At 35.1% G+C, this 26809-nt stretch overlaps 1 protein-coding gene across 1 annotated transcript in view; it reads left to right on the top strand.

The window, feature by feature from the left end:
- The window catches only part of ANKS1B (ankyrin repeat and sterile alpha motif domain containing 1B), a 405586-nt gene that overhangs the window by 140481 nt on the left and 238296 nt on the right, over window positions 1-26809 (top strand). The window contains exon 12 of the mRNA XM_042890329.1: window positions 7797-7977. Coding sequence (XP_042746263.1) covers window positions 7797-7977 — 181 coding nt within the window. The remainder of the gene's footprint in view (window positions 1-7796; window positions 7978-26809) is intronic.

The following is a 26809-nucleotide window of genomic DNA, read 5'->3' as shown; positions in this document are numbered from 1 at the left end:
ATGCACTCAGCACAGGAAAGTGATAGTGAGTTGGCCAGTGAAAGGCAGACTGGGTTACTAGCACCAGCTAGCTTTGCACTGGGCAGGCTTTCGTAGCTTGTATGAAACTGCCAGCGGAGGTTTGTCCTTCAACTTTTATTGTTATTTTCATTTATAGACTCGCAAATATATTTTTCTTCACAGAGGGTTGTGCATGTAATATTACCCCCTGAGAAAAACAGCATGTTAACTACTCTGTGTGGTATGTGTAAGCAGCTGCAGGAAGGACCAAAGGTTCCTGCCTCCCAGCAGTAAACTGAGGGCAGATGGGTGACAGAGAGCAGAAAAAGATAAACCTGGCAAGCTGGGCTTGAAGACAGTGGTATGGGCCACGTTCTTCCCCTGCTTTATTTGGCCAGGCACAAAAGAGGATGTGCCAGATCATATGGTGGTAGATATTTTTTAAAATTCTCTCTGTTTACTTTTGTTTATAGACCCTTGAAATATCTATGCAAATCTACTGCAAAAAATTTGATATCTTCTCATTCTGGTGGTGTTGAAATGAGTGAACAAAGAAACAAATAGATAAATACTGCTCTCAAGTAGTCTTAAAAACTAAAAGAAAACAAAGAAGGAAGAGATCTATTGTCAGTCCATTAAGATGTGGTTAGTGTTCATGTGTTCATGACTGAAGATAGAACAGACGTCATAAAATTATTTTATCTCATGGTACTGAGTACCAAAAAAAACAATACATGGTTGGAATTACCTCACAGGATGAATTTTCCTTTTTCTCTATTTTACTATAGAATTAGTGGGTAGAAGATGTATAGATCCATAAGAGGATATTATCAAAAAATTTCCTTAGAGCATAAAGGATAATGTGTGAATACTTAGTGAAACTTTAAACAAAATCTTATTGAAAAAATGCATTGCAAAATACCTCCTTTGACACATGACTATAAAACACAATTCTATTTATATTATTTTAATTAGAGCTGAGCTAATATGAAAACATAAACATAACTATCCAATACAGAGTACTAATGAAAATAGCAAGCAGTGTATGTGATTACATTAAATCACTGTTCAACAATGTACAAAAGCACAGGACTAAATGAAGGCACAAGAATGATTGGACTGGACGATCTTATAGTTCTTTTTCAAATCTTGATGATTCTGTGAAGAATACTCTGTTGTAAGGAATTCTTTGAAAATATCTCTTCAACATGCATCCATTTTCTTGGTTGAAGCTGGCTCTATACCTAGAAGAATTGTCTTGATTCAGTTTCCTATTTCAGCGTAAATGGAAATGATACAGAATAACTGGACATTTTTCATATCTGAATTTGTAATGTTCAGAGTTGGTGAAACACTGAGTATAAAGATCACTTGAATACTGAATGGTAGATATGTACTTTGATGCTAGTGAATTAAATAGCGTCAGAAGTCTCAGAACTCTTGAATTCAAGTAATCTATACTGTTAAATTCTTAACATAATCTCTGTAAAGCTATGGACCTGTATAATTCTCTCTCTTGGGCCTAGTTTGAAATTTCAGTGGGTGAAGGTCCATTCCCAATAGGCAGTTTTTCTCTTCGAAGACCCTGCACTGAACGTTAATTTTCATAGATGGGTGTGAACTAATCTCTGCCAATTGCCCTTCTCTAGTAAATATAATGTTTGGAGAAAGTAATACATTGAAAACCTGAAAGCTTAAAGCCTTATTCGTAGTTCTGTGATAGGTTCCAATCAGATTCATAGCATTTCCCTTTGTTTCAGTATAGTACTGGGTAGTTTTGAGCACCTTAGTTACTGAATAATCTTTTATCATCATCAGAAAATAGACCGCGTTTTCACACATGCATGCCTTCTGTAGCATGCAACCTAAAAAGCAGTCAGCACCCTGACCCTGTGAAATCTGTAATATGCAAATGTAGTGACATAAGCAATTTTCATAGTCTGTAGGTCAAAATGGGATATTGCTAATAGCTGAAAACTAAGTTGGTTTTTTGGTTCTTTGTTTTTTTTTTTTAAGAATGCAACATCCATTTTCCAACTGCTTAAGTGAAAATAACATTTTCTTATCTTTGAAAGCTGGAAAGCTTTTATAGGTGAGGAGTAAGACATTCCTATTATGTATCATATTTATTTTTCTTAATTTGGAGCTTATTTCAAGAAATCTTCTCCCAGGACAGGAATAACAGTATTTTCATAGTTTTGTCACGTCTGTCAAAGAAGGAAACCACTGCAAAGGTGTTATGGTTTTTATTGTTGGAACTGATACATCTCATAATGCATTGCTGCAACGTGTTTGCAATTAAACTGAATGTAGAAAACACGGTAAATGAGAACTGGGAAAAGAACCATTCTTCCCCTAATTCATTCCTAATCTTATTTGTCATCTGAGATAAGACTGGATATGGAAGGTGGAAGTGCCTTCACTAATAGAGTCCAATAAAAGACATCTAAAGGAGGAGGCTAGTGTAGCACACCCAGGGGAGATCAGAAACATAGGAATAGAAAGCACTGTACTTACATGTTATCAAATCATATCAAATGACTTTCTAACCACAGTCTAGAGAAAAAAGGTGCGTGCTTGTGCCATCCTTGAGTGTGTCACTGACAATGAGATGACCATGAGATCATTGTGAAGTACGCAATTACTGCTCATGCTGGATGGAAGTAGTATTATTCCTGAAACTGAAAATCAGCCTAACAATTTTCTAGCACTTTCATAATGCCATTAAAAATTATCCTAGTTTCAAACTGCCTTATGCTATTGGTAGAGAATTTACAATAGTAGGAATAAAAAAAGCATAAGAGTAGTGCAACCACTTTTTAAAATTATTATTATTTATTCTCATGGCTTTATAAGCTCCCTGTTGTGGCTGCTTGGGATATATTTGTTGCCAGTCGCTATGTAATTTCTGCGTTCTGCTGTTAGACTAAGTTAAGATTTTGAGAAATAAAAGCAAGAATATAAAGATGAGTGTTGAAACTGACTATATTTTATTTTAATTGTACTTGGAATTTAAGATGAAATTTTATGAAGTTAATAGAAGACTAGATTATCTTGTTTAAAAGGCAGAGCATCTTCAGCTTACTTAACATGGTATTTTGAGACTTGACAGAATAACTGATTCTGGAGTCTGGTTCAGTGCATTCTTTCACTTGTAGGCTACATAAATTAATCAAATCCAGATCCATTGTAATTTCCAGATTTTACACTTTCAAGATACTTGATGATCTTATTTCAGATTCTATAAACCAAGTGACTTTTGACAGCATCAGTGAATGAATCAAGCCTGCTGATTTCTGCAGATCAGAACTGAAGTACTTAGAGGCAGAAAAAAGTGAAGCCATCTTTTTCACAGGCTTTTAGCAAGAAAATTATTAATTTATGAGATTTAATGAAGTATATGTGTGAAACCTTTACAGAAGCAGAGATTGAAAAGATAGGGGTTTGAAGTGTGGACTGTTCAATATGGTCATGGCCAGAGGGTTGTGGTCAATGGCTGCATGTTCAGGTGAAGGTTTATAACAAGTGGTTTCCCACAGCAGGAGTCCATTTTGGGACTGGTGCTCCTCAACATCTTTATCAGTTACCAAGTCTGTGGGACTGAGTGCACTTGCAGCAAGTTTACTGATGACACAAGCTGAGTCGTGCAGTTGATACAACATAAGGAAGGGATGTCATCCAAAGGGGCCTGGGAAAGCTTGAAAAACGGGCCCATGTGAACCTAAGAGGATTCAGCAAGCCCAAGTGCAAGGTGTTGCCCTTTGATCAGAGCAATCCCGGGTACATGCACAGGCTGGGAGAAAAATTCATGGAGAGCAGCTCTGTGGAAAAGGACTTCTGGTGGATGAAAAGATTGACAGTACTTACAAGGAGCTTATAATCAAGAGGGAGACTTACTTTTTACACTGCCTGATAGGGCAAAGGAAAATAATTTTAAAATAAAAGAGAGGAGGCTGAGATTAGATATAAGAAGGAAATGAGTGTGTGGAAAGAGAGTAGTGTCTGAATCAAAGAAGAAAGATGAGAAAAGGAAGATTTCTGAGGTGGTACTGAGTTGATCAAAGAATCAGGTGAACAGAACCATCTGGGCAAGTACCAAAGTTAGAGATTCATGTGGCTACGTGGCCATATTAACATAGTTCTACGTATATGAGATGAGCCTGGTGGAAAGGGCTATATCCTCTTACTTTATTTAGTATGTCTATATTTTACATGTTACCTAGAATTTGAAAATGTGAATTCAGTTCTCTATTCTATCATACATTCTCTGCCTGCTATAAACAAGTTGAAACCAATTTTTACATTATGTCAGGCAGATGAAATTCAGCAGGAACAGTGCAGAATTTCCTCAGGCTTTTTGGTTCACAATGATTTAATGAATCACACATCTGTCATTTGATAGAGTTCTGTACCCTGTTTCAGCATCTGTAAAATGGATTGTCTAATTCTACTATAATGAAGAGGAGTATTATCAGAAGTAGTTCCGTGAAGACTGTGATGGAACTCTGTAGGCAAATTCCAGATAAGAGAAGGTGGAGTTGCAAGCTTGTATTGCAGAGTACTTCAAAGTTTGAGAAATGTCTTTTTCCTGAATGTTTTGAGAAATACTTGAATGTTCCTTTGCATCTTCACAGTGATGCTTGCAAGTCTAACAGAATTTGCATGTAACTTCTTACTTGTACATTTAGTAGAAAGGTAAATGAGAATGTATATTTTGTTGCCATTTGTGTTTTGCAGTTGTACAATCAATGAATATATGGATGTTACAATTAAGAAATATACAAGAAAGTTAGGCTAAACAAGTTATCACTCTAAAGAAGAATGGATAGAAAGCTTACCCTTGTTCTGGGCACACTGAGAAAACTACAAGGGAATCAATCTGTAAAATAAATCCTTCCTCTGTGGCAAGTCAGCTCTTAAATGGGTCTAGGAGAGGTGGAGCCAGGTTCCACCCCTTCCGGTAGCACAGGAGAATTGCCTTCACCTGTGCTCCCAGGGCTGACTCCATTCCTTGCCTTAGGTGGTCAATCAGAGGTTCAGGCTGTGATTCAGCAGTGTTCAAAGTGGCATCTTACATTGATTATATTCACTACTGACTTAACATGAAAATATTCCTATGGGACCCGATTTTAAATTCTTTTGTTGCTCTGTCTTCCAGTATTTTTATTGATATATTTTTGCTTTTGTATTGACAATGTCTTTGTCAATGGATATGCTTTTTAGACTTATCTAGTGGTTTCTATGTTTGTATTAGGACAATACTGACAAAAATAGAGACCATACAGCCCAAAATAATGTAGGAAGAATTTTGTATCACCCAGGTCAGCAGATGGTTGCATGTTAACTTGAAGAAATAGAAAACATATTTCTAGTTTCCATAATTATCTTTGAAAACTGCTGTAGACTTATTTTCTATCACAAACCCATGTCTCCAGAGAAAATCATGACTGTTTATTAATGGATATATTGTTTAGAAGTTATGAGCACTTGCATACTAAAATGAGCTGTAAAACAAGCTTCAGAACAGTTTTTTTTTTCCCCCCAGAGACTTACACAGGTGTTCCTGTCAGAGATTTTAAAGTTGTTACAATATCATGTAATACTACAGTAAGGTGTAGTGAAACACGTGATGAGCGGTAAGTTAGCAGAAGGCTATAGAATACATCAGATGCTGCCATTTTGCTGCTGGGAAAAGGCAGTGTTCGGAAACCTGAATAGAAAAAGACCTGAGCAGTTGTTTGTGCAGCTGCTTGGGAAAGCTGGGCCACCACTCTGTATAGAAGCTGTCTTTGTTAAGGAATAACCAGGTTCTTGCACGTCGCATTAATGGAGGTGACACCTTTTCAAATCAGAAGCTGAATTCCTGCAAAATCACAGATGCCATTGCTTAGGAAAAGGCAAGCAAAAGTTTTCTAAGTGATCATAGACCTTTTTATCTTTCAGAATTAAGTAGGGTACTGATGTATTTGTTGTCAAGAAAGTGTGCAGTTAAGGTTTAATTAATACATACGAATATTTTTGGACTGACTTGAGAGTTGTTTTGGCGTAGGTCCCAAACAATGACTTTTAACCACATTGTTTGGTATTGGAATCTATCCAGTCCACCAAACTCTCTCATGAAATTACTAGCCCTTGGAGTCTTTTTTTTTTTTTTTTTTTTTTTTTAAGAAAAAGCTATTTTTAATTATTAAAGAATGTAAATCCCTTCAGTAGACAATAGATGTGTTGCAGATGAATGCCCATATTTACCCTTTGCAATTTTTTATCACTTTTAACAGGACATAGTTAATTTGCTTTGTGCCCAGCACACCTTAAGCAAACAATATTATACAAATCTTTTTTTTTTTTTGTCTGATATTTTAATAGCAAGTATAAATTTTTAGTGAAAATAGTCTCATTTTGTATTTATAACATAAGCATTGGAGGTCTCATAACCTAAAAATGATGTAGAGCATGAACAAAACTGAAAATTGCTCCACTGTAATAGACTACATTATAATAAGTAGTTCTAAGTAAGAAATGGTGATCAGCTTCATTGTCCGAGGACGACTGCTCCCAGGACAGTAATTTAGTCTTGATACTAATAAGTAGCAAATTCTTGACCTTTACAAATATTTTGACCTATTAAACCTAGCATGTTAAAATGAGAAGAGTTAAAGGTTCCTTTACTCTTTTTCTCTATGTATTTGTATCCAGTTTTAGGTACCTTGGGCAGCAATTCCCAACATATTTTTCACTGTTGTGCAGGGTAAAATATATATCGACAACTGTAGCTTGGGATGCAGGACTATTTCAGAGAAGGCATTTAATGTTTCAGGTCATTGAACCTAAAACAGAAAGGAGCATAATGAGGTTAGAATATTTTGTATGTGAAGCCAGAACAGTGCTGCAGATTAGCAACAGACTATTTAGCAAATAATCAGTGGTCTGTGGCTTATAGTCTATAACTTAGAGCACTAAGGTTATATCTATATTAATAAGTAGTGCAGTGCAATGGGAGCAGATCTGTGGAGTGAATAATTTATTCCTGACCTGATATTGCAACTGAATATATTTCATGGGTTTTACTTTGGACTAGCATTAGCTTAGTCTTTTTGTCAAAAGGCCATAGCAAAATGGAGCACCTTTCACTAAATTCTTGGGTGTACCTTATGGCATAGTTCCAGCCTGAGTTTGTTGTGCTCAAAAACTGCTCTGAAACATGAAGTAAAACTAGTTCAGAGGTTTGCTTCAAAAGTATATGCTTGATATGAACTAGTAAAGATGTATTTCATGAAATTTCATTAAGAAAGTTTGATTCCCCTTTTTTTAGCTAGTATTTCTCTGCTAATCTTACAGACATTTCAGTCTTTGAATACGTCAGGCAACTCTTTATAAAGTGAATAAATAAAAGAGGGTTGCTTTTGAGTGATGAGTGCCAGGTATTATTTTGGAAATCTCTTTATACAATTGTAAGTAGACTCATTGTTTTGCAAGATACATCCAGTAACACAGCTGGGGAAGAGCTCCCTTTCTTAGCAAATGATGATTGCAGTTATTGTATGCAAGGTTGTAAAACGTTATTTTATTTTGAATTTAATTGATTAGAATTAAAACATGCTATAAAAGATTAATCCAAATTTTGGAAAGTAACGGCCTTTCATATGAACTTGTTGTTACAAGTATAGCCTTTGGGCCAAAGAAAAATCATAAAAAGAGAGAAACCCTATGTAAATGTATTAAATTAACATTAAATTAATAAAAATAATGCATAAAGTCTGTATTTTTTTTACTCCAAACTTCTGTTTTTCTTATAGCCCAAGCAGCGCACATCAATAGTATCTTCTCTGGAATTTCACCGAACAAATCACAGCCATGACTATTTTGAAATCAACTCATCCATTGCTTCTCCAAGTTTTATTTCTACTCCTACAATCAGTCCAGCTAACTATTCCTTTGGATCTCTGGAAGACAGTGCTGAAGAGAGAGAACTTCCAGGTATAGAAAGTTTACTTTGTGTATCATCAGAGGTTTATAAAATGATAGATCTGTGTGTTTAAGCTGGAATTGCTTTGTCTTCAGTAGCAAAATACATTTATTATAAATACACAGAACTATTCCTTAAGTTTTTATGTTGCTCAGCAAAGGGGTTTCATTTAACATGACTGATAATATAAAAATATTTTTATTGCTGTGCATTGGATTTTGAATAAACCTAAGTTTATCTTACAGCAGTGCAAAGAATTTAGCTAATGTCTGTTTGGAAATTACATTGATTCAGGTCAGCATATTCTAATATGAATTTAAATTGGAAAAATGAAAGAGAAATCTTGATGTAGCCATCAATTAAGATGGAGAAACAAAGATTTCTAAGTAGCCTGGCACTGTTTCTGCAGAAGTAATAGGATTAATTACTGCAGAACTTAAATATCTTTACTCCAATGGTATGAATTGCATAGAGTCATAATGTGATTGGAACTATGAGGGTTTGATCTATATAGTGAGATTTACATAATGAAAACATTTTAAAAAGCCTTAAAATCATTTCCTCACCATGGAACAAAACTTCAGGAGCAAGCATGAATAAAGCATTCGTTTAGCTACTTCTGTCCCTTCAAGTTTCACATGCAAGTTGCTTTATTTAGGTTAAACCTGTAGCAGAATACTACAGTGTTTGGGAATGTTTGTGTATTGAAACAAATGTCTTTGACAGCTAGTTTTCATGACCTGCAGATAAAGTTGTTTCTTTTAAAGGAATGCTGTATTTAAGATGTGAATAAAAGTAGATCACTAAAAGGAAAAATAAATGTAAATACAGAGATTCACTACGAATTTACCAGTAGGCTTATGACTAATGGTCTTCAAATGGGGTGAATCCTATACATTTCTGGTTGATAGCGTTGAAAATTTAAAAAGTGGAAAATTTGTTGCTTTTAAATGATCATAAAAATTAAATTACATAGTTAAAGAAAAATAATACTTTATTATGAAAGATTCATTTTGAAATAAGCTAAGAATGAGAAATCCAATCTGATGACGGTGAAAGAGTTAAAAGTCAGAAAATTTTTCTAGTTCTTTTCTCAAACTGGGTGAGACATTATCTTTGAAAGTAAAAGAGTGCACCTATTTTACTAGTAATAGGAAGACTTTTCAAGCCTAAATGGAAATAATTAAATGGTATCTAGGCTTGTTTGGTTCTAGCTTTTTTGGGCTATGTTGTTATTTCTGCTTGAAATTTTCTTCAGTGATCATAATTTTATTTGAATGATACTAAATATATCCTGATGTTTAAAAACAAAGTTAAGAAAACAGAACAAAAATTCACGGCAGTCAGATAAGGAACTTTTTCAGATTTTTGCTATTGCACAGTTCCATTTAATTTCTTCGTAATATCTGGATTTGTTTTCATTTTGTCTCATTTGGTTATATTTACAATGGATTGCACATAGTAAGTTCTAATCACTGTGTTTCATTTGCTCTGATACCGGAATTATCTCATGCTTATTAGAACTGTAAGTTTCTAATTTGTGGATAATTCGATTTATGGATTGAGTAGAAGCTGCTTTTCCTCTTGTGTTTCTCTCTAGAAAGTTAAGGAAAAAAAAAAGGAATATGACTGGTTGTGAAATTCTGGGTATCTTTTATAAGTTTTTCTCAGGTACAGTTTACTATAAGTAAATAATATAATTTACCATAAATAAATGAAATAATTATAGCAAAATTTTACCCCCCAGTTCCCCATCCACAGACTGTTTATAACCTAGAACATATAATATGTATCACAGATCTGACACAATCTTAGTCAGAACGAAAAGACTAAAATTTTATATTGCTGATCTTTAAGGTCTTTTCAACCCCTTAAATGATAAATAATGCTGTAATTCTTCAGGAGGCAAAGGATGTGCATGTGTAAAGAGAATTGCACAATCCAGAAAGAACAGATCTATATTGTCTCTCCTGGAAAAGTTGCTGAGGTGTTACTCTCACCTGGACTGATAAAAGCTGAACTTTGAATAATGATGCTCAGCAAGCAGTGGCAGATGAAGTGCTTTGCTACTGCTTTTTTTAAGTAGCCATGGTTTCAGTGAAAAAGTTTCTCCTTTCTTTTCATATCTACAGTGGTAATTACATTTCCTCACATTTCTTGATTATAATTCTTTGAATTGACAGATTTATGGAGGAACTACGTCTTGAAAAAAAAAGTTTAGTTCCAAACAACTGAGGATTTCTGTGCAGTTGAGTGTTTCTCTTTACATTGTATACGTAGATGTTTGTGCCTGTCATGATTTTTTAAAAGAAAAAAAGAAATATTATGTTTATTAAGGTTAAGGGACTTCTTGTTGACTAGAAAGAAAAACATACTGATGGAAGCCATTTTCATAGTAGCTGCAGCAAGTAGCTTTCTGTTGCCTTCCTTGAAACAATCAAAATGCTTCTTACAAGATTTCTAAATTACGTGTTGCCATCTAAATAAGCCATTAGTATTTTACTACTAGATTCCAAGGCTCTTTATGTTTCCTTTAGGAAACCTAGAATGATTCAGTATCATTCAGATGAGTGCAGGAAGAAAAAGATTCTGTCTAATTCTGAAATCTTCATAATTTTGCCTCTATTTATGCTACCAAAGAAGAATCTTGTAAATTTCTGTTAATTAGAGAAAATTTCAGTTTTAATTTAGGGATAGTAGTTCTATTCTTGATGTTTGCTAATTCCCTACTATGCTGATTCTTCCATGCTAATTCTCTTTCAAATCCTCTGTTTTGAAACAGGGCTCCAAGTATTCATATAATTTATCTCTTGCAAGTAGAAAACCACTGAGCTCTACTGCAGCACTATATTACCCTACTAACTGCATACTGCAATATTTTTTTATTAGTCAGCTGGGAAACAGTCCACATAGAACTGTATGTGCTTTAGCATAGGTTAGATGATCTTGTTAACAGCAGTGTAAACAAAACCATTGCTGTTGCCTGCATGGATTTCAGAAGTTACCTTACTATCAGGTTGCTTGTAGCTACATTGTGAGGATATAGATTCTATTGTTTGCTTTGAACTTCTCTAACTGAGGAAATAACCTGCAATAGGTAGAGAGGAAATGTGTAGGTGTACAATAGGTGTACAATAGGTGAGAGGAAATAGTGTAGCCCCATCTTGAATACTGCTCATAAGCCTAGGGTTGTCAACACAGGAACAACATGTAGGTATTGGAGCAGGTCCAGAGGAGGACACAAAGATGACCAGGGGACTGGAGCACCTGTCTTGTGAAAAAAGGCTGAGAAAACTGGGCTTGTGCAGCATGGAGAAGAGAAGGCTCTGGGGAGACCTCATTGCAGTCTTCCAGTACTTAAATGGAGCTCGTGAATAGGAAGGAGAGCAAGTTTATATATATGCAAATAAAGATAGGACAGGGATGGATTAAAACTAAAAGAGTGGAAATTCAGGTTAGATTTTGGGGGGATGGTGAGTCAGTGGAGTAGTTTGCCCAGGGAAGTTGTGGATGCCCCATCCCTGGAAGTGTTCAAGGCTAGACTGGATAGGGCTCTGGGCAGCCTAATCTAGTGGTTGGCAACCTTGTCCGTGATAGGGGTTGGTACTGGATGATCTTTAAGGGCCCTCCCAACTCAAGCAATTTTATTATTCTACAATTCTATACTCAGGACAAACTTTGAATCAGTTTTGTTGTGGTGTATATAAATATTTTTACAGTTCTATTTGCAGCAAGATTGACTTCATAGAAGTATTATGGAATTCAGAGTGAATGACCATGATTTTATTAGCTTTGTTTTTTACCTCAAGTTCATGGCCCGTAAATCCAAACATCAGCTATTACTAAACAGAAATTATTAAGAGTCCACTGTATTGCAAGAGGAAGTCATTACTGTATGTACTTCTGTCAAAGTGAGATGATAACAATATGTACACACATTTAGAAAGAATTTTGTATGACAACACAAATGAAAGATTAAAAGCTTAAAAATCAGGTGAATATGTTGTTAGATAGATGATTTGATGATTTGCAACTTTGACCATAAATGGACCAGTACGTGTGCAAGATCATTCAGTCCAGAAGAGGGCAGTCAGGGCTTACAGGGATATGCCTCTGGATTTCATAGCTCTGTGCCTTGTAACAGAGTATCCCTAAAGTTCTTTTGAAACTCAGACTTAAAGATCAAAGAGGGCAAAATTGTGGACATCTTCATAACTTCAGTTTGGCTCAATCAGCACTTGCAGCAGAAATTGTTTCTCTGCTTTTCATTTCTGCTTAATCAGTCAAAATAATGGACCATTCTCTAACCCATATTAACTTCCTTGCATCTTCATGGACGTATAACTGTTGTGAAATTAATAGTTCTGCATATATTCTTGTTCTGTTTGAGATCAGAAAATAGTCTCTCAAGTTCATATATGCAGCAAAAATGTAAGCAGTTGTCTGTAGGTAATCTCGTTGTAATCTGTATTTTCACAGACAGAAAATTTCCATGAGAATCTCTACATTTTCATTAAATTCTTAACATCATTCATCTCTTAAAAAGCATACAGTTCTTCTCTCATTTTACTGTGGTATCTAAAGGTCCAGTCTGAATTTATTTCCCAGTTACAAACTCTGTATTCATTTTTGGACCCTAATGTAGTTCTTTTCTTCTTAATTGTCCTGCTTTCTGGCTAGGATTAAGGTTATGCCTTTCATCTAAGAAAGCAGGGTTTCTCCTTCAAACTTTCCAGTATGCGATTTGAGAGTTACGTGTTTGATGTATGGACTCCGTTTTTTTGTTGTTGTTGTTTTACAAGGAAAAAGTAGTATTTCAGTCACACCTTAGGTTTCTTTTAAAAATGTCTTCAGATCTTTTTTTTTTTTTTAAATTTCTGATTAAATTAATTTGTCTCAGTGTCACGTTCTACCTGTAAGGGGAGAAAAGGGGTGACCAGATATTTCTGAAACAAGAGCAGTCCTACACTTAAAGATAAGCTTGTAGCTCTATCTTTCTTTTTCAAGAGAGTCACAATATTCAGCATATTGCTGTAGTTGTTTAGATATGTTGCAAAAATATCAAAGTATTAGAAACTTGACTAAGAGGTCTGGTTCAAAATTCCTGGCTCTACTGCATTCCTAGGTGCAGTCAACATTTATTCTACTGGAGGAATGTTCCCTTCTTTGACATCCAGTGTGCTGTTTGAAGTGGGCTACATATATGTCAGTGCTGGTTTCTTATTCAGATATCTAATTTGTAATAACATAATTTAGTAAATCAAACTATGATGTCTGTGTAAACTCTTCAAGTATTGTTTATTCAATTAGAAATAGTTTTGGAATTTCTAAAAATGAAATACAAAATGAGGAGAATACAAAGAAAAAAGAAAGTGCCTTTTATTGCTAGAGGGTAATTTTGTGTGTCTTTGTCTGTTAATGGTGCCTTACTGATTACCAAAAACTCACATGGTGAAAAAGGGGAAAATAGTAGCTCATATAGAAATAAATGTAGTCAACAAATGCTGGTAAATAAAAAATTCCCCTCTTCTGCAAATGAACACTGGCACTTCCAGGTAAATAAATAAATAAAAATAAATAAACCTAATAAATCTAACCCATAATTCAACAAGAACTCTCTTCCAGATGAAATGCCTGGGAAGGTCAAATTCAAACCCTGTTTTCTTTGTTTTTGTTTTTTTTTTCATTTTTTTCATCATGTTGTTCCTTACAATACACCAAAATTTGCTGAGGCATTCCTCAAACAAGGTTAACTTGAGCTTTTCATCTGTGAAGATTATCCCTTTTCCAAGTTCAACAGAATACAATTATTAAGAAGTAGTAGGGCTGCTAGGAGTTGTACTTGCTACTGTCTCAAACTGTCTCATTTCTTTTATGTCCCCTTAAATCAGTCCAGCAGATGTAGCCTGTTAAGGTTCCTTATGTTCCCCTTCTTATTTGCTGTTTCTAATTTCATCCTCTTTGCACAGTTATCCAAGGCAAAGACACAGTCTGTTCCATAACAAAAGAGAAATGTAGTGTTAATTAATATTATAAACTTATTTTTTGTCAGTTTGAAAATAACATCACAAAGCTCATTGTAATTATATCTTAGTATTACAAAGAATTTGTTCAACAATCAATGTAAAAGGGCTCTGAAAGTAATGCCTCCTGTTTTATTACGTTGGCTCATGACATCAGAGGCAGATCTTGGTGCTATGTTAGTTGAGATTGAACCGTCCCACCAATATTTCATTACTTTTTGTTGTCATGCAACAGATGGCAGCAGAGGAGCAGTCTGATAAAATGGCATCTGACATGGAAGTGCATATGAAACAAAGTGCATATGTCATTGGAATTCTTCTGTATGGAAAAAATTGCACCCACTGACTTACACACTGGCACTTGTTGAACATTGATGAAGACCAAATAGTCATTGTGAGCACAGTGAGGCAGTGGGTGGTGCATTTCTGCATCTGTGACTATGACAGTGGGTCACCTCTGCTGGAACAGATTTTTATGAGTGCTACTTGTAGGCTTTTGTTCATCACTGGTGAAAATGCACAGCTAATGGTGGTTATTATGTTGAAAAAGTAGTTTTCTGTAACTTGCAGTTTGGTCTAGTAAGTAATGCTCTTTGTATCTGTTGTGTTTTCTACATAAATCGGAGGCATTACTTTCAGAGTGAGCTACATCCAATGACTATGAAACTGATAGCAGAAAGTTCAAGTCAGGCAGTGCTTGGGAAACTGTAGATGAATCTGGCTCCTGTAGTTCCATCTGATAACACTATTTCTTTTGGAACAAATTAAATTTTTGTACTAGCACTTGCATGAAAATTTAGATAAAGTAAGAACTTGAATTCCATGCCACCTGAACTGCAAAAATAATCTTGCTGGAGAAGGTTATATTTTTCCAATGATAGTGTTACCTAGCTCTTCAATAATACCTGTACAGCGTTATCCTTCAGTCTTTTCTCTCTAAAATGATTTCTCTGGACTAAGTCCACTTATCCCTTGTTAGTCTGCATATGCTCTCCGAACATATTGTCTCCTACATCACCATGTCAATATTCTGATTGCTAAGTCAGTAGGAAAACAATGTGAACATCTTAAAGAAAAGAAGTCTGTATGGGAACTGTTGAATCACGGCTGATCACCTGAGGCAAGCACTGAGTCAGCTGTGGGATTACAGGTGAAGGCAATTCACTGGTGCGACCGGAGGGGGTGGAGCCTGACTCCACCTCTCCTAGACCCCATTTAAGGGCTGACTAACAGTGAGGAAGGGTGTCTTTCTGGAGATCGTTCCCTTTGGAGTTTTTCTGTGAGCCTAGGGCACAGGTGAGTGTTTTCATTTCTTTTTGGTTATCCACCATGATAATCCTTCTAGTTATGACCTGTAAAATACCAGCCTAACCGCTCTGCTAATTGTGTATTTGTTGATTGTACAAAGGCATATTGATGGAATAAAACTGCAGAAGGGGCCTCTAAGCCCTACTGTCAGAAATGGCATTGGATATGTTAATAAGAAGTGACGTGAACAGCTGATTTCTTTTCAAGTGAAATTCTGAACCGTCTGACCACATGTGGATAAATGTGTGTGGAGCAATGTGTACGTGTCTTTTATTCATTTGTCTTTTATTCAGAGGATCTGCCCCTCTCCCCTATATTATTCAGTACTCTGGGTCAAGCTAATTAGCAATTAAATACTGTTAATAATGATAACAAATCCCATATAACATATGAAATATGTTTTATAACTTTGGGCACCTAATAGAACTCAATCTGGAAAGTAGGAAGATACAAAAACTGTATACTTAAGAACACTATGCATGACATCAAAGCCAGCTTCAGGTATTAGCCATGTCCTCGACTCTATTTTCCTCCTAAAGTAAAAACATAAAGTAATGCATACATTGCTTGTATGTGCCTATTGGTTCTATTAAAAAGATCTATTACATATCATTTAATTGTGCACATCGCGTTTTCTTAGTGAGATAACAGAACAGGCATTAGAGTGGTGATGTTTTCCTGTAGAAACGTTGAATATTACAACAGTAAAACTACAAAAACATTTTAAAGAGCTTCTTTAGTGCTGCTTCTTATTTTCCCTTCCAGAATGTTTGTATTTATTAAAAATCTTTTTGCTTACCAGCTGTATTTCTGAGGCCTATGAGAAGAGATTAGAATGTATTAGAAGGAATTTGTTTTTGTTTTTTTAAAGAAAACTTTTGTCCTCAGACTTGCATCTAAGGATTGGAGGGGGAGGGAAGCTGTCTGTATTTCTGCTTTAATTTATTTTCTTTCCTCCACCTCCTTTCTGAAATGAAAGACAATTTTTGTTTCTCGTTCTTATTCTCTGTGCGTGTAACTCAGCTACATCTTTTTCTCCTACCTTTCCTAGCTATCAAATTGTAATGCTGCAGTTTGCTGTAATACATCTTTATTTTTTGTTGTTTCACAGCATAAACAACACGTGTCTATTTTGTTTTATGTGACTATAAACACAAACCTTCCATACCCTTTATGAATATCCAACAAGTAGGATAGTCATTAACTACATATTTCATAACCAACTGTAGCTGCACATGTAAAAGAAACTAATATGAGAGTATATCACAGTTTATGTTATTGTTGCAGAAAATGAAATTTTGATGCCGTTTAGTGAAAGGAGAAAAATGAGTCTAGATCTCCCTCATTCTTGAATAGTCGCTATGCTTCAGTCTGAAGTGAAGTGACATCAGGTGTTCCAGAGTTGTGAATGAAGCCTTGAAAATTGTTTTTCAGTAGGATCTAGTGCATAAATCTGAGCCACTTGTACCTGATTTCAGAATGACAGATGTTATAAACCTGGGTGAAATATTTACGTCTGGGTTGGTGGGTTGTTTTTTTTGAGAGAGATTGGAAAATTTTTAGACATATGCCTTGCTCTTAGGAGGAGCATAAATTTCTATACTTCTGTAGAAATTGTAACCTAGATATTTTTCAGAGGAAAATCTGGGAGGTCAACAGTTGGGAATTAATCACATCATGTCTTCCAGTTATAACTATCAAGAAGTTTATTTGAAGATATATGAAACAGCTATATGTTACACCTAATTATGGCTTCGGTAACATAATTGCTATTTATCAATGTTAATTTGCTACTTCTAGTTTCAACATTGCTCTAATTGCAGTTGTATTAATTGGAAGTCAAGAGTTTTTTGGGTTTTTTTTTTTGCTATTTGTTTGATTCATTTCCACTCGTTAGAGAGTGAGAGTCTCATTATCTTAGAAGTACTCAGAGTACTGTTGACTAAAAGTTGGGACTTGTTTAGATTAATAAAATAGGGTACTATCAGCAAGTTTGGGTTTGATAAAAAGCTGGATTCTGAAAAGTGTATGGAAACTGCCAAATGAATTAATACATTCTCATAAGTTTAGTAAATCCAAAAGGACACTTAGGAAGATCGATCTGGGTAGCAGTAAAGTTTTGACAATGAACAAACGTGATGAATGCTTTGGGAAATTCGTAATTGCAAAGAAATGCAGAGTGACACTTTCTCTGTTACTGCAGAGTAACAGTGACACTGTTACTCTCCAACTGTTTGTGGGACAAGAACCTCGTAAGCAGTGGATGTTTTCTCTGTGCTAAGTACACTTTCCAGATGTATGTTCTGTGGATTTTTCCCTTCTCTGTTGAACCTATGTATAATTTAAGCACCCACAAGATAGTGTTCCAAAGACTTCTACACTTAACTAATTCCTAAAAGAACATTTGAACGTTTTAATTTCAATCATTGCAAGATTAAAATTGAAGCTCGAGTCCTCTGTTGGTGTCACACATCTTTTGTTTGTGTGACTTGGATCTGGAAGACTGTGACACCAGGTGATACTGATGGCTGTTTAATGCATGTGTCAGCAGCATTCTTAGAGCTGAGATAATTTGATAATTCATAGAACTGAAATTCTTAATTACTAACATATTTTTCTTCTGGATCATGGCTTCCCCTGGCTTCCCTCCTCCTGTGCAGTTAATGATCTTAAGATATTATATCTTTCTTATATCAATGAAAACCCTTTGTTAATTCATTTGACAGAAAAGTCTTGACACTTTCATATATGTGTAGAGTTCATTAGTAGTTATTTACTGCTTGGAAATTTACAAGAATGACAGTATTGAACACATTCTCTGTAGAAATATTATTTATGTCTGTTATTTTTTTATATTTGTCATGATGAACTATGCTATTTAGAAACAACCCTCAGTCCATCTTGTGCAGATCACAAAGGGGAATATTGTCCATCTCCCAAGGGTTTTACTTTAGGAGGTTATTTATAGAAGAATTTTAGTTTCCACGTTCACTGTAGTCTTCCATCCTCAGAATCCAGTAGCAGAAGGATATATCTCCAGTGTCATCAAGAAAATTGAACACAGATTCCTGTGCAGTCTTGTCAAGACATTTGTTTCCCACTTCTGTTGATCAATTATTTGTAATGCTAGCTGCATATATATATATATATGTATATATATATATATATATTTTCTAATACATCAAATAGCTTATAGCTTTGTTCATGACATCAGTCAGGCTTTTAGGCAGTAGATAACTGTCTTTGCACAATTCTTTAGTTGTGGAGAGGGAACTTCCATGCAAAACCTCTATCTTGAAAAGCCAACAATTATGAAAAAATCATCTAATCATAGCTTTTTAGCACCACTCTAGTACAGTTTAAATTCAGCTTAGTTGGGTACTCTAGACCCAGTACTTTGACTTTAAAAAAAAAAAAAAAGTTTTTCTTTGAGTATGCTACTTCACTAGAAGCTTTTCATGTATGAAGCTATCAAGAACATGAGGCATGTACATATATATATATATATATATATATACACACATATATGTTACTGATACACAAACTTGAGACATTCCTTGTTGCTGTTATGCATAGCCTGCTTGAACAATAATCAGGAGGAAGGCTGATGTAGGTTTAATCAGTTCTGCTATTTGTATTCATAAATCCATACAGTAAGTAAGTAAGAACTCAATATTTTAACATAAATATTTCAGCAATCCTATGTGTTTCTGTTGTGAGAGGAAGTTCCTCTTGGGCAGTGAGTTATTTACTCAATATTGAGAGAATTTAGGCACAGGTGTTATTGTGTCTTAACAGGCAAGTAGTCCTCACCTGAGCTATTGAATACTCATGCTTTTGTGTGACAATGAATGTTAAGTCCATCTACTTTACAATGTATTAGAGCTATTTTTGTTAATCTTTAGCACTCACGTAGGAGTGCTAAGTTCATACCTGTGGCCGGGTAGTACAGGAGCATTCATGGTCAAATAACTTGTTGATCCTTACTGTTTGTCAAAAGGAAAACGGATGGAGAAATTCTAATATCAATAATCTCAATTAAAGGTGAGCAGCACCTAGGGACAAAATACCTTGCTTAATTTTTCAAGAAAAATTTTGGAACAGACATCTTTTGATTTCCAGTCAAATATCATAATTAGACATGTTTATTTCAAGATTTCAGGAAGTTCTGAGCTGTTATACATTGTTTCCCTCAAAAACATTCTTCCACAGTATAGCAGCAATTGATACATCACCTATAGCAACTGTAGTCATGGGGATTGTTTTTCCTAGCAGGGAAAACGAACCATTATAGCAAGATATGCTATGTACAATAATATCCAAACAAGAATTTCTTACGATGGTGATGACCTGGAATCTTGATCAAGTATACACTCTTGATGCACATTTTAGATTTTTAAATGAGATCTCTTTGTTTTATAGCGTCATGTATTTTGGTTTAGATTATGTTTCCTCTTACTACTCTGTGGATGATACTGGGTTGCCTTACTAACTTTGGCTACGTAAATAATCAACACAATTAGAAAGTATACTTGTTTCCCTTCTTCACTTTCTGTGATTTAAATGATCTCAGATGATTACACTTTGAATCATTTATTAAATTTCTTGTTATAATTAGATATTGAGTTGTTTTCTTAATGGGAACTGTTTATTTTTATGGGAGCTGTATATACTCATTAGAACTTATAAACTAATCTTGCTTATTGTATGAGTTTTTCTTCCCATTTGTTCTTTTATGTCACAACCAGGAAGACTTGTTATGCTACTCAATGACAGTAACTTCAATCAATGAGAACCCATCCATCAATCTGTATATAACTAAGATCCTCCTCAACACTACAGAAAACAGATCTTGTTCATTTAGCATCTATAAGCAAATTAATCTTAACAAAATAATTACTAAGGACTGCAATTAAAATAGTATTAGGAAAAAATATGGAAAATAATAAGAGGATATTAACTGTATTTCACTTCCATTAGTCATTTTAGTCCTATATTTGATAAACCAAGGACGACAACAGTGTTGATACAGGAAAAAAATATATTTTTACATTTATGTCCAGATACTTTTTCATCTAATAGAAGCATGTTTCTTAGCATTCATTATAGCCCTCATTTAGTCCATGAAAACTTAAGAGGCAAACCTGAAATAAACTCAAATTTTGGTAGTAGGTCCAGAGCCTCTCTTAAGTAAACATCAGTGATAGGATTATGCTAACATCTGTTGGGAAATTCTGTAAGTACTTTGTACTGGGACTCAGGAATACCTGAGTGTCTAAACCACATAAGAAAGATAAGAGGAAGAAGGTAGGTCAAAATAAGAGAAGAGAAAGAGAAAGCAAATAATCAGCAGCTTACTGCTTGTCTAGGGTATGTAATACTACTTTCAAGTACTATACTACTTTCAAGTACTTGGGCCAAGCAGGGATTTCAGCCTGTTTTCCACAGTACCAATAATACCTCACTCTCCTGGTCTTGTAGTTTCATACTTCTTTGTATTTTCATCCATTTATTTTCTGGAGCACAGAATCAAAGAACAGTTAACATTGAATGGGACCTCTGGAGATTGTCCAGTCCAATCCCTTTGCTTAAGTGGTGGTGCTCAGAACAGGATGCTCAGGTAGCTTTTGAACTTCTCTAAGAAGGAGACTGCACAGCTTCTCTGGGCGACCTATGTGCTGTCACCTGCACAGTAAGGAAGTACTTCCTGCTGTTTCAGTTTGCACTCATTGCTTCTTGTCCTTTCACTAGGCACTGCTAAAAAGAGCCTGGCTCCATCTTTGCATCAGATATAATGCTTCAGGTGTAATTGTTAAGATCCTCTGCACCCCCTCTTCTCAAGGCTGAACAATTACAGCTCTCTCAGCTTCTCCTTACAGAAGAGTTGCTCCAGTCTTTTATTATCTTGGTGGCTGTGTGTTGGACTCTTTCCAGTATGTTCAGGTGTCTCTTGTACTGAGCAAGCTCAGAATTGGGCACAGTCCTCCAAATGCAGTCTTGTCAGTGCGGAGTAGAGGAGAAGGATCATCTCTCTTGACCTACTAGCGATGTTCAAGCCAGTCATGGTCCCTCTTGGAAGCAGCAAAGCCCTCTAATGAATCAGCCATTCTCTGCCCAATTTCATATGGTCTGTGAACCGAGGGTGTACTCTACCCCATCTTCCATACTGTTAATGAAGATGTCAAACAAGACAGGATCCTGTCTTGATTTGTGGGGCACTCTACTCATTGCTGGCTTCAGCTACACGTAGCACCACTTTGGGTCTGACTGTACAGCAAGTTTTCAATCTACATCACTATCTGCTAATGCAGCCCATTCTTAAAAGTGTCTCGATGATAATCTTGTGGGAGACAGTGTCACAGGGCTTCCTAAAGCTCAGAAAGACAATGTCCACTGCTCATCCCTTGAGTTGGTGATTTCATTACAGAAGCTTATCGTGTTGGGCAGACATTATTCCTCTTTGGTGAATTCATGCTGACTATTGAGAAAGGTCTTGGTAGTTACATAGGCTGCGTAATTCTTTTGAAGCTACTATATAGACTCAAATTTGTGAATATATTTTGCAAAATAAAATATTTGGTAATATGCCTGTGGGTTTGATTGTGTTCAGAAAATGTCGTAGAATACCCAACCGTGGAATTCTATTCCCTGCAGTAAAAAATGTGTTCAGAATGTGGATTGCTATCTAAAAATCTCTATAGGCCTGATCTAAAGCTTATTGGTATTAGTGGAAGTATTCATACTACATTTAGCAAATTTCAGATATAATCAGACTTCAATGCATTAAAAATTATTAGCATGGATGTTTTTTCTTTAAAATAAAACTTGAGAGAAATATATTAGTTTAAATGCAGCCAGATAGCATTCTGAATGAAAGATATAATTCTAAACTATAATATGTACATGATAGCTCTGAACAGTGATTTTAAACAGTTTTGAATTGCATTGGTACACTTAGCTGGATTATTTTTCTAAAAAGAACATTTAAATCTTCATGTGTTTCTAAGGCTAGAGATCAAACTGGGGCATTTTAGCACTGTACATCATTTATTTCTGTTTCAGATTCTAAAAACTGCTTTGAAGCGTGTGCCAGAAGCAAAATTATTTCTACCCATAGATTAAATAACTCGCTCTCTGTGGCTTCCTCAGATGTGAAATCAGTCTCTTCTCAGGAAAAACACAATTTTTAAAAATAGAATAATATGGAACTCCTAATTTTAAGTTTAGCACTTAGCACTCGGATAATATTGTGGACTAAATTATTGCAAATGGTCACAAATCATCACTCTGTATCAGTTGGGCAGAATCTGCTCTGGGGAAGGAGAGTAGGGCACATTGTTTGTAGCTTATTATGCCAGTGAAGAAGTTTCCATGAAGCCAGCTGGGTAGGTGGATATTGGAAACCTTGAGGGTGTTGGGAAAAACTTATTCCATTTCAGTTTTTTGACCTTTTCTTAAGAGTATAAAATCATACAAAATTCTTTGAGCCTTAATAGAGGCTGCTATCTTCTTGCCTGGTATCCTTAGATATGCAGTGTATAATGTGCCAAAAGAAAACAGTACTGGTTTATCTTTTCAGTCCTTAGCATAAAAAGAGTTCAGGGAGAGTTGTCTGCTATTCTTGAACAGCTGTCTTGCTAGCTGGTGCAAGGTCTTATGGCAAGCTTCCACACATGCACAGAAGATCAGGAGCAGTACACAGTCTGGCCTTTTGCAGATTTGGAGCAGCACATAAATAGGAAATGTAAAATTATATTTGAAAGAGGCATTTAGTTCACATCACAGCTAAAGTCGTATGAACGCTCATAGAATCACAGATTACCCATATTCTGCAAAACTATGAATTATGATATGTGATATCTAGAATGAAGCCTCTTCTCCTTTGCTGAGGCATTCAAGTTCAACTATATCTTCCTATGTTAGTAAAGATTAGTTGGAAATTTCATACAAAGTGAAAGGAGGGAGTGTTAATGCTAATGAGAGGACTTCTGGATCGTGTTGGAGATGGTCTTAGGTTTTTCCAGGATAGCTAAAGGCTTTAATCTGAGTCTGAAGTGGATCTTTGAAGTTATTTATTTTTCCCCCCTCTACTCTCAGGCTTCCCAGGTTTATTACAAATTTCATAGTCAATTCCTAGTTTGAGGCTGGGAGGACACATTTTCTTTTAATGACCTATCACTGGAGCTTTTTTCTGTGTGAACTATCAGTGGATTTGGCCAATGTGCAAGTTTAGAATAAGTGTCTTAAATATAAGAAATTATTCTGACATGCTTTTCTGAGGGCCCGGGTCTCTGAAATGAGTTAAAAGGGTTGTACTGCTACATGCTTTAGAATTCCATGTTTGAGAAAGAAGTAGAAGATGTTTATCCAAAATGTGAAGAGTGTTTGGAATGTTTAATTGGATGTCCCATGATATTAGGGAAATAAAAGTATGTAGAATGCTTTTTTATGAGATTATTATTTGGTGAGTTTACACTTCTTCCTGGAAGTAGACTGAAATCGAAAATGCACAGTAATTGTGCAGGCTGTCTTGAAAAGTGGTTTTAACAATGGAAATGTACCTTTCTAATGAGGTATTTCCTAAAGCTGTTGGAAGCTCAAAGCTTAAATAAACAAAACAGATACAAAAATTGTCCCAATTGTGGTTTAAGTGTGATACTGCATTTTTTAAATATATAATTAGTTAGCATATTGGAATTATAGATTTGTTACAAAGAAGACTTGGAAAACTCTGCTGTCTTGATATTTTTCAAAGAGTTTCTGAAAATAAGCTAAGCGTGAAGCATTTCCCAGATGGTGAAAATTCACTCCAAGGAATTTAAATTGATACTCAAAATGTTGCTGTGTTCATGAAGCTCTTTTTGCATCTTTAAAAAGAAAATTGCAATGTACTCTAATCACCGCCGATTGTACTGCGATTTATTACAGAGAAGATTAAATGAAAACAAAAATTGCAGGTGGAAATTTGATCTCCTCCTGCATAAAAAAACTTGCAGTATAATATCCTCATCTTTCAAATTTTGACCTATTTTTGCTGCATTATAGTGAAACTGAGTTTTCTTCAGGGAAATATCAGTAAAACATCATGCCCTTACGAAACAACTGTCAGTGTTAATTTAATTTCTGAGGCATTTCCTTCAGTAGAAGCTCTTGATGTATTAGTTTCCAAAAAAATATTTTTAATCAGATGGTTTTTTTTTATTGAGTATGAATATTTGAGTCATCTTAAGATAAGAATTTAATATAAACGTTCTTCAAATACCTTAGTATTTCAGTAGTTTCATCAGTGTGATTTTTTTTTTTTTTTTGCTGTCCAACATAGTCAATGGTGAGTTACCAATGGACACTTTTTTCCCCCAAATTTTGCATAATATTTTATTCTCCAACATTCAAAGTGGTCTTTATGCCAACTGTGAGTCAATGCAAGTAATGCTTACATGATTAAACAACAGAAACGTACTGATTTGATTTATTGTTATCACTGTAATCAAAACTAATTTGTATAATAAATGGTGCGTTCTTTGTCAAATGCAACTTACACTGCAAAAACAAAATTAAGTACTTCCATAATTAAAGTATCTATTAGCTTTATGGAGAGAAATTTTCTTCCAAGTTAAGCAGGTGCTCATGCATACAAATGCGTAGACATGATCTATTTTCACAGAATCTCCAACACAGAACTTTAATGTTTTATGAAAAACAAAGAGTGAAAGGACTTCAACTGTGACTGATGCTAATTCTTTCCTTGCTCATGCATTGCTTAGAAGCTGATCACAGTTTCACTCATATGTGTTGTAACAGTTTGTCTCTTTAAAATGGTAGGCAAGAGAAGAACATTATTCAATTTCAGTGGAGAAGAAGAAATAATGTGATGTTGCTTGTTGTCTGATAAAGTTTCCATTGCAATCTTCAGAGATAGCTGCCTGTTAGGAGTTGTTAAAATGTGTTTCATGATATTAGGATCAAAGCAGTAGTATGAATGTCTATGCTTCTAATTATAAATCTATTTCCATGCATTTTGCAAGCAGGATTATTTTGTCCGTTTCTGTGAAATCACTGTGTAAGCAAGCAGCATAAGCCTTACAGTTTGATATTGGGAAATGAATTTGCTGTTATGAGAAGATATTTCTGGGATTTGCTTGTAGTATTTTGTTTTATTTTCCTTAAGGCAGGCTATAAAATACTGGTAGAAAATCTGAAGATGGAGATATGACTACAGTTCATTTTATAAGGCAGCCAAAGTCGAGGTTCTCACAGCATTCATATTTTAAAATGGAAAAAGTAGAAGAATATTATTTTTTATTTCTCTTAAAAGCTAAAATACACATGCAGACTTCTTGATCATTTACATAAATGGCGCCAGAAGATATATCAAGCAGTAGTGTACATTTGACTACATTTGACAGTGAGCTAAACTGTGGCACACCAGAATACTCTTTCTTCTTTACAGAAACAAGCTCATGTATGTCTACATGAAGTACTGCAAGCCCTATAATAGATGACATATTGTCAGATTTATTAGTAGAAACCATACTTCAAAATTATCAATCTTTGAGCATAAATCTGAGAAGTTGGGTTAAATGCCAAGTTTTAGAATTTTACATTTAAACTAAGCTCTGTAAAGAAGGGCTTTTAGTGAATTCACTATCTGCTTTCATATTTGCCTCATTGCCTTGGTGTAAATTATTCTTCAATCATATGTCAGTCACTGTTTTCCTAACATCTTTATCACTGATCTGATCTTTAGACAGACCCCTTCCCTTTCTAAAAGGCAAGGAATGACCACAGATCTGCTATTTTTGAAATTCACTAGAGTATGCTAAATACTGAGCTCTTGGCTGTGAACCCACTTCACATCTTTGCTTGTATAGTCTTTCCATCTCAAGATGTCCCAATTACCTTTCGTACTATGTCAAATGACATTCATTTGTTCAAATGAATTCAAGTATCTAGGGAGCCTACACTTATCTGGATACAGCTGGTGAATGATTGCTAAAATTGAAGCTAGCTTTACTGTAAGTACAATGCTTAAAATATTATCAAGTAAATAGTATTAATAATACAGTTCATGTTCTTTATTTCAATAAATAGTGAAAGTATAGATTATTTTTTTTAGATGGCATAAGGCCTCCAGCAGCAAAATCAGTGGTGTTGCCAGGGGTGTGCTATGACAACCTTGATTTGGTACAGTAGTAATGTATGAATTGCAATGGTTTTACAAAACCTATTGTCTTCTGTTCAAGACATGAGCTGGGTAAATCAGGTTAAGAAGCTCAAGAAGATCTTATCTATGATGTCTTACTGACGTAAAACCTCCCATAAAGTTAATAGGAGAATGCCTTCCGTAAATCTTGCTCATATGTATATGAAACAAAAATTAATCAAAAACTTTTTAATTCTTTGCTTACTAAGCTGATGCAATGTACCAATGATTATTTTTGTCTGAACAATGAGTTTAACATTCAACTTCCTTAGTAATTTTGAAATAACTTGTTCATATCAGTTATTTTCC

This window comes from Lagopus leucura, unplaced genomic scaffold, assembly GCF_019238085.1.
Source record: "Lagopus leucura isolate 7727_CA_CO unplaced genomic scaffold, USGS_WTPT01 Super-Scaffold_100159, whole genome shotgun sequence".
Taxonomy (NCBI): Eukaryota; Metazoa; Chordata; class Aves; order Galliformes; family Phasianidae; genus Lagopus; species Lagopus leucura.
This window is presented reverse-complemented; position numbering and strand designations above follow the sequence as displayed.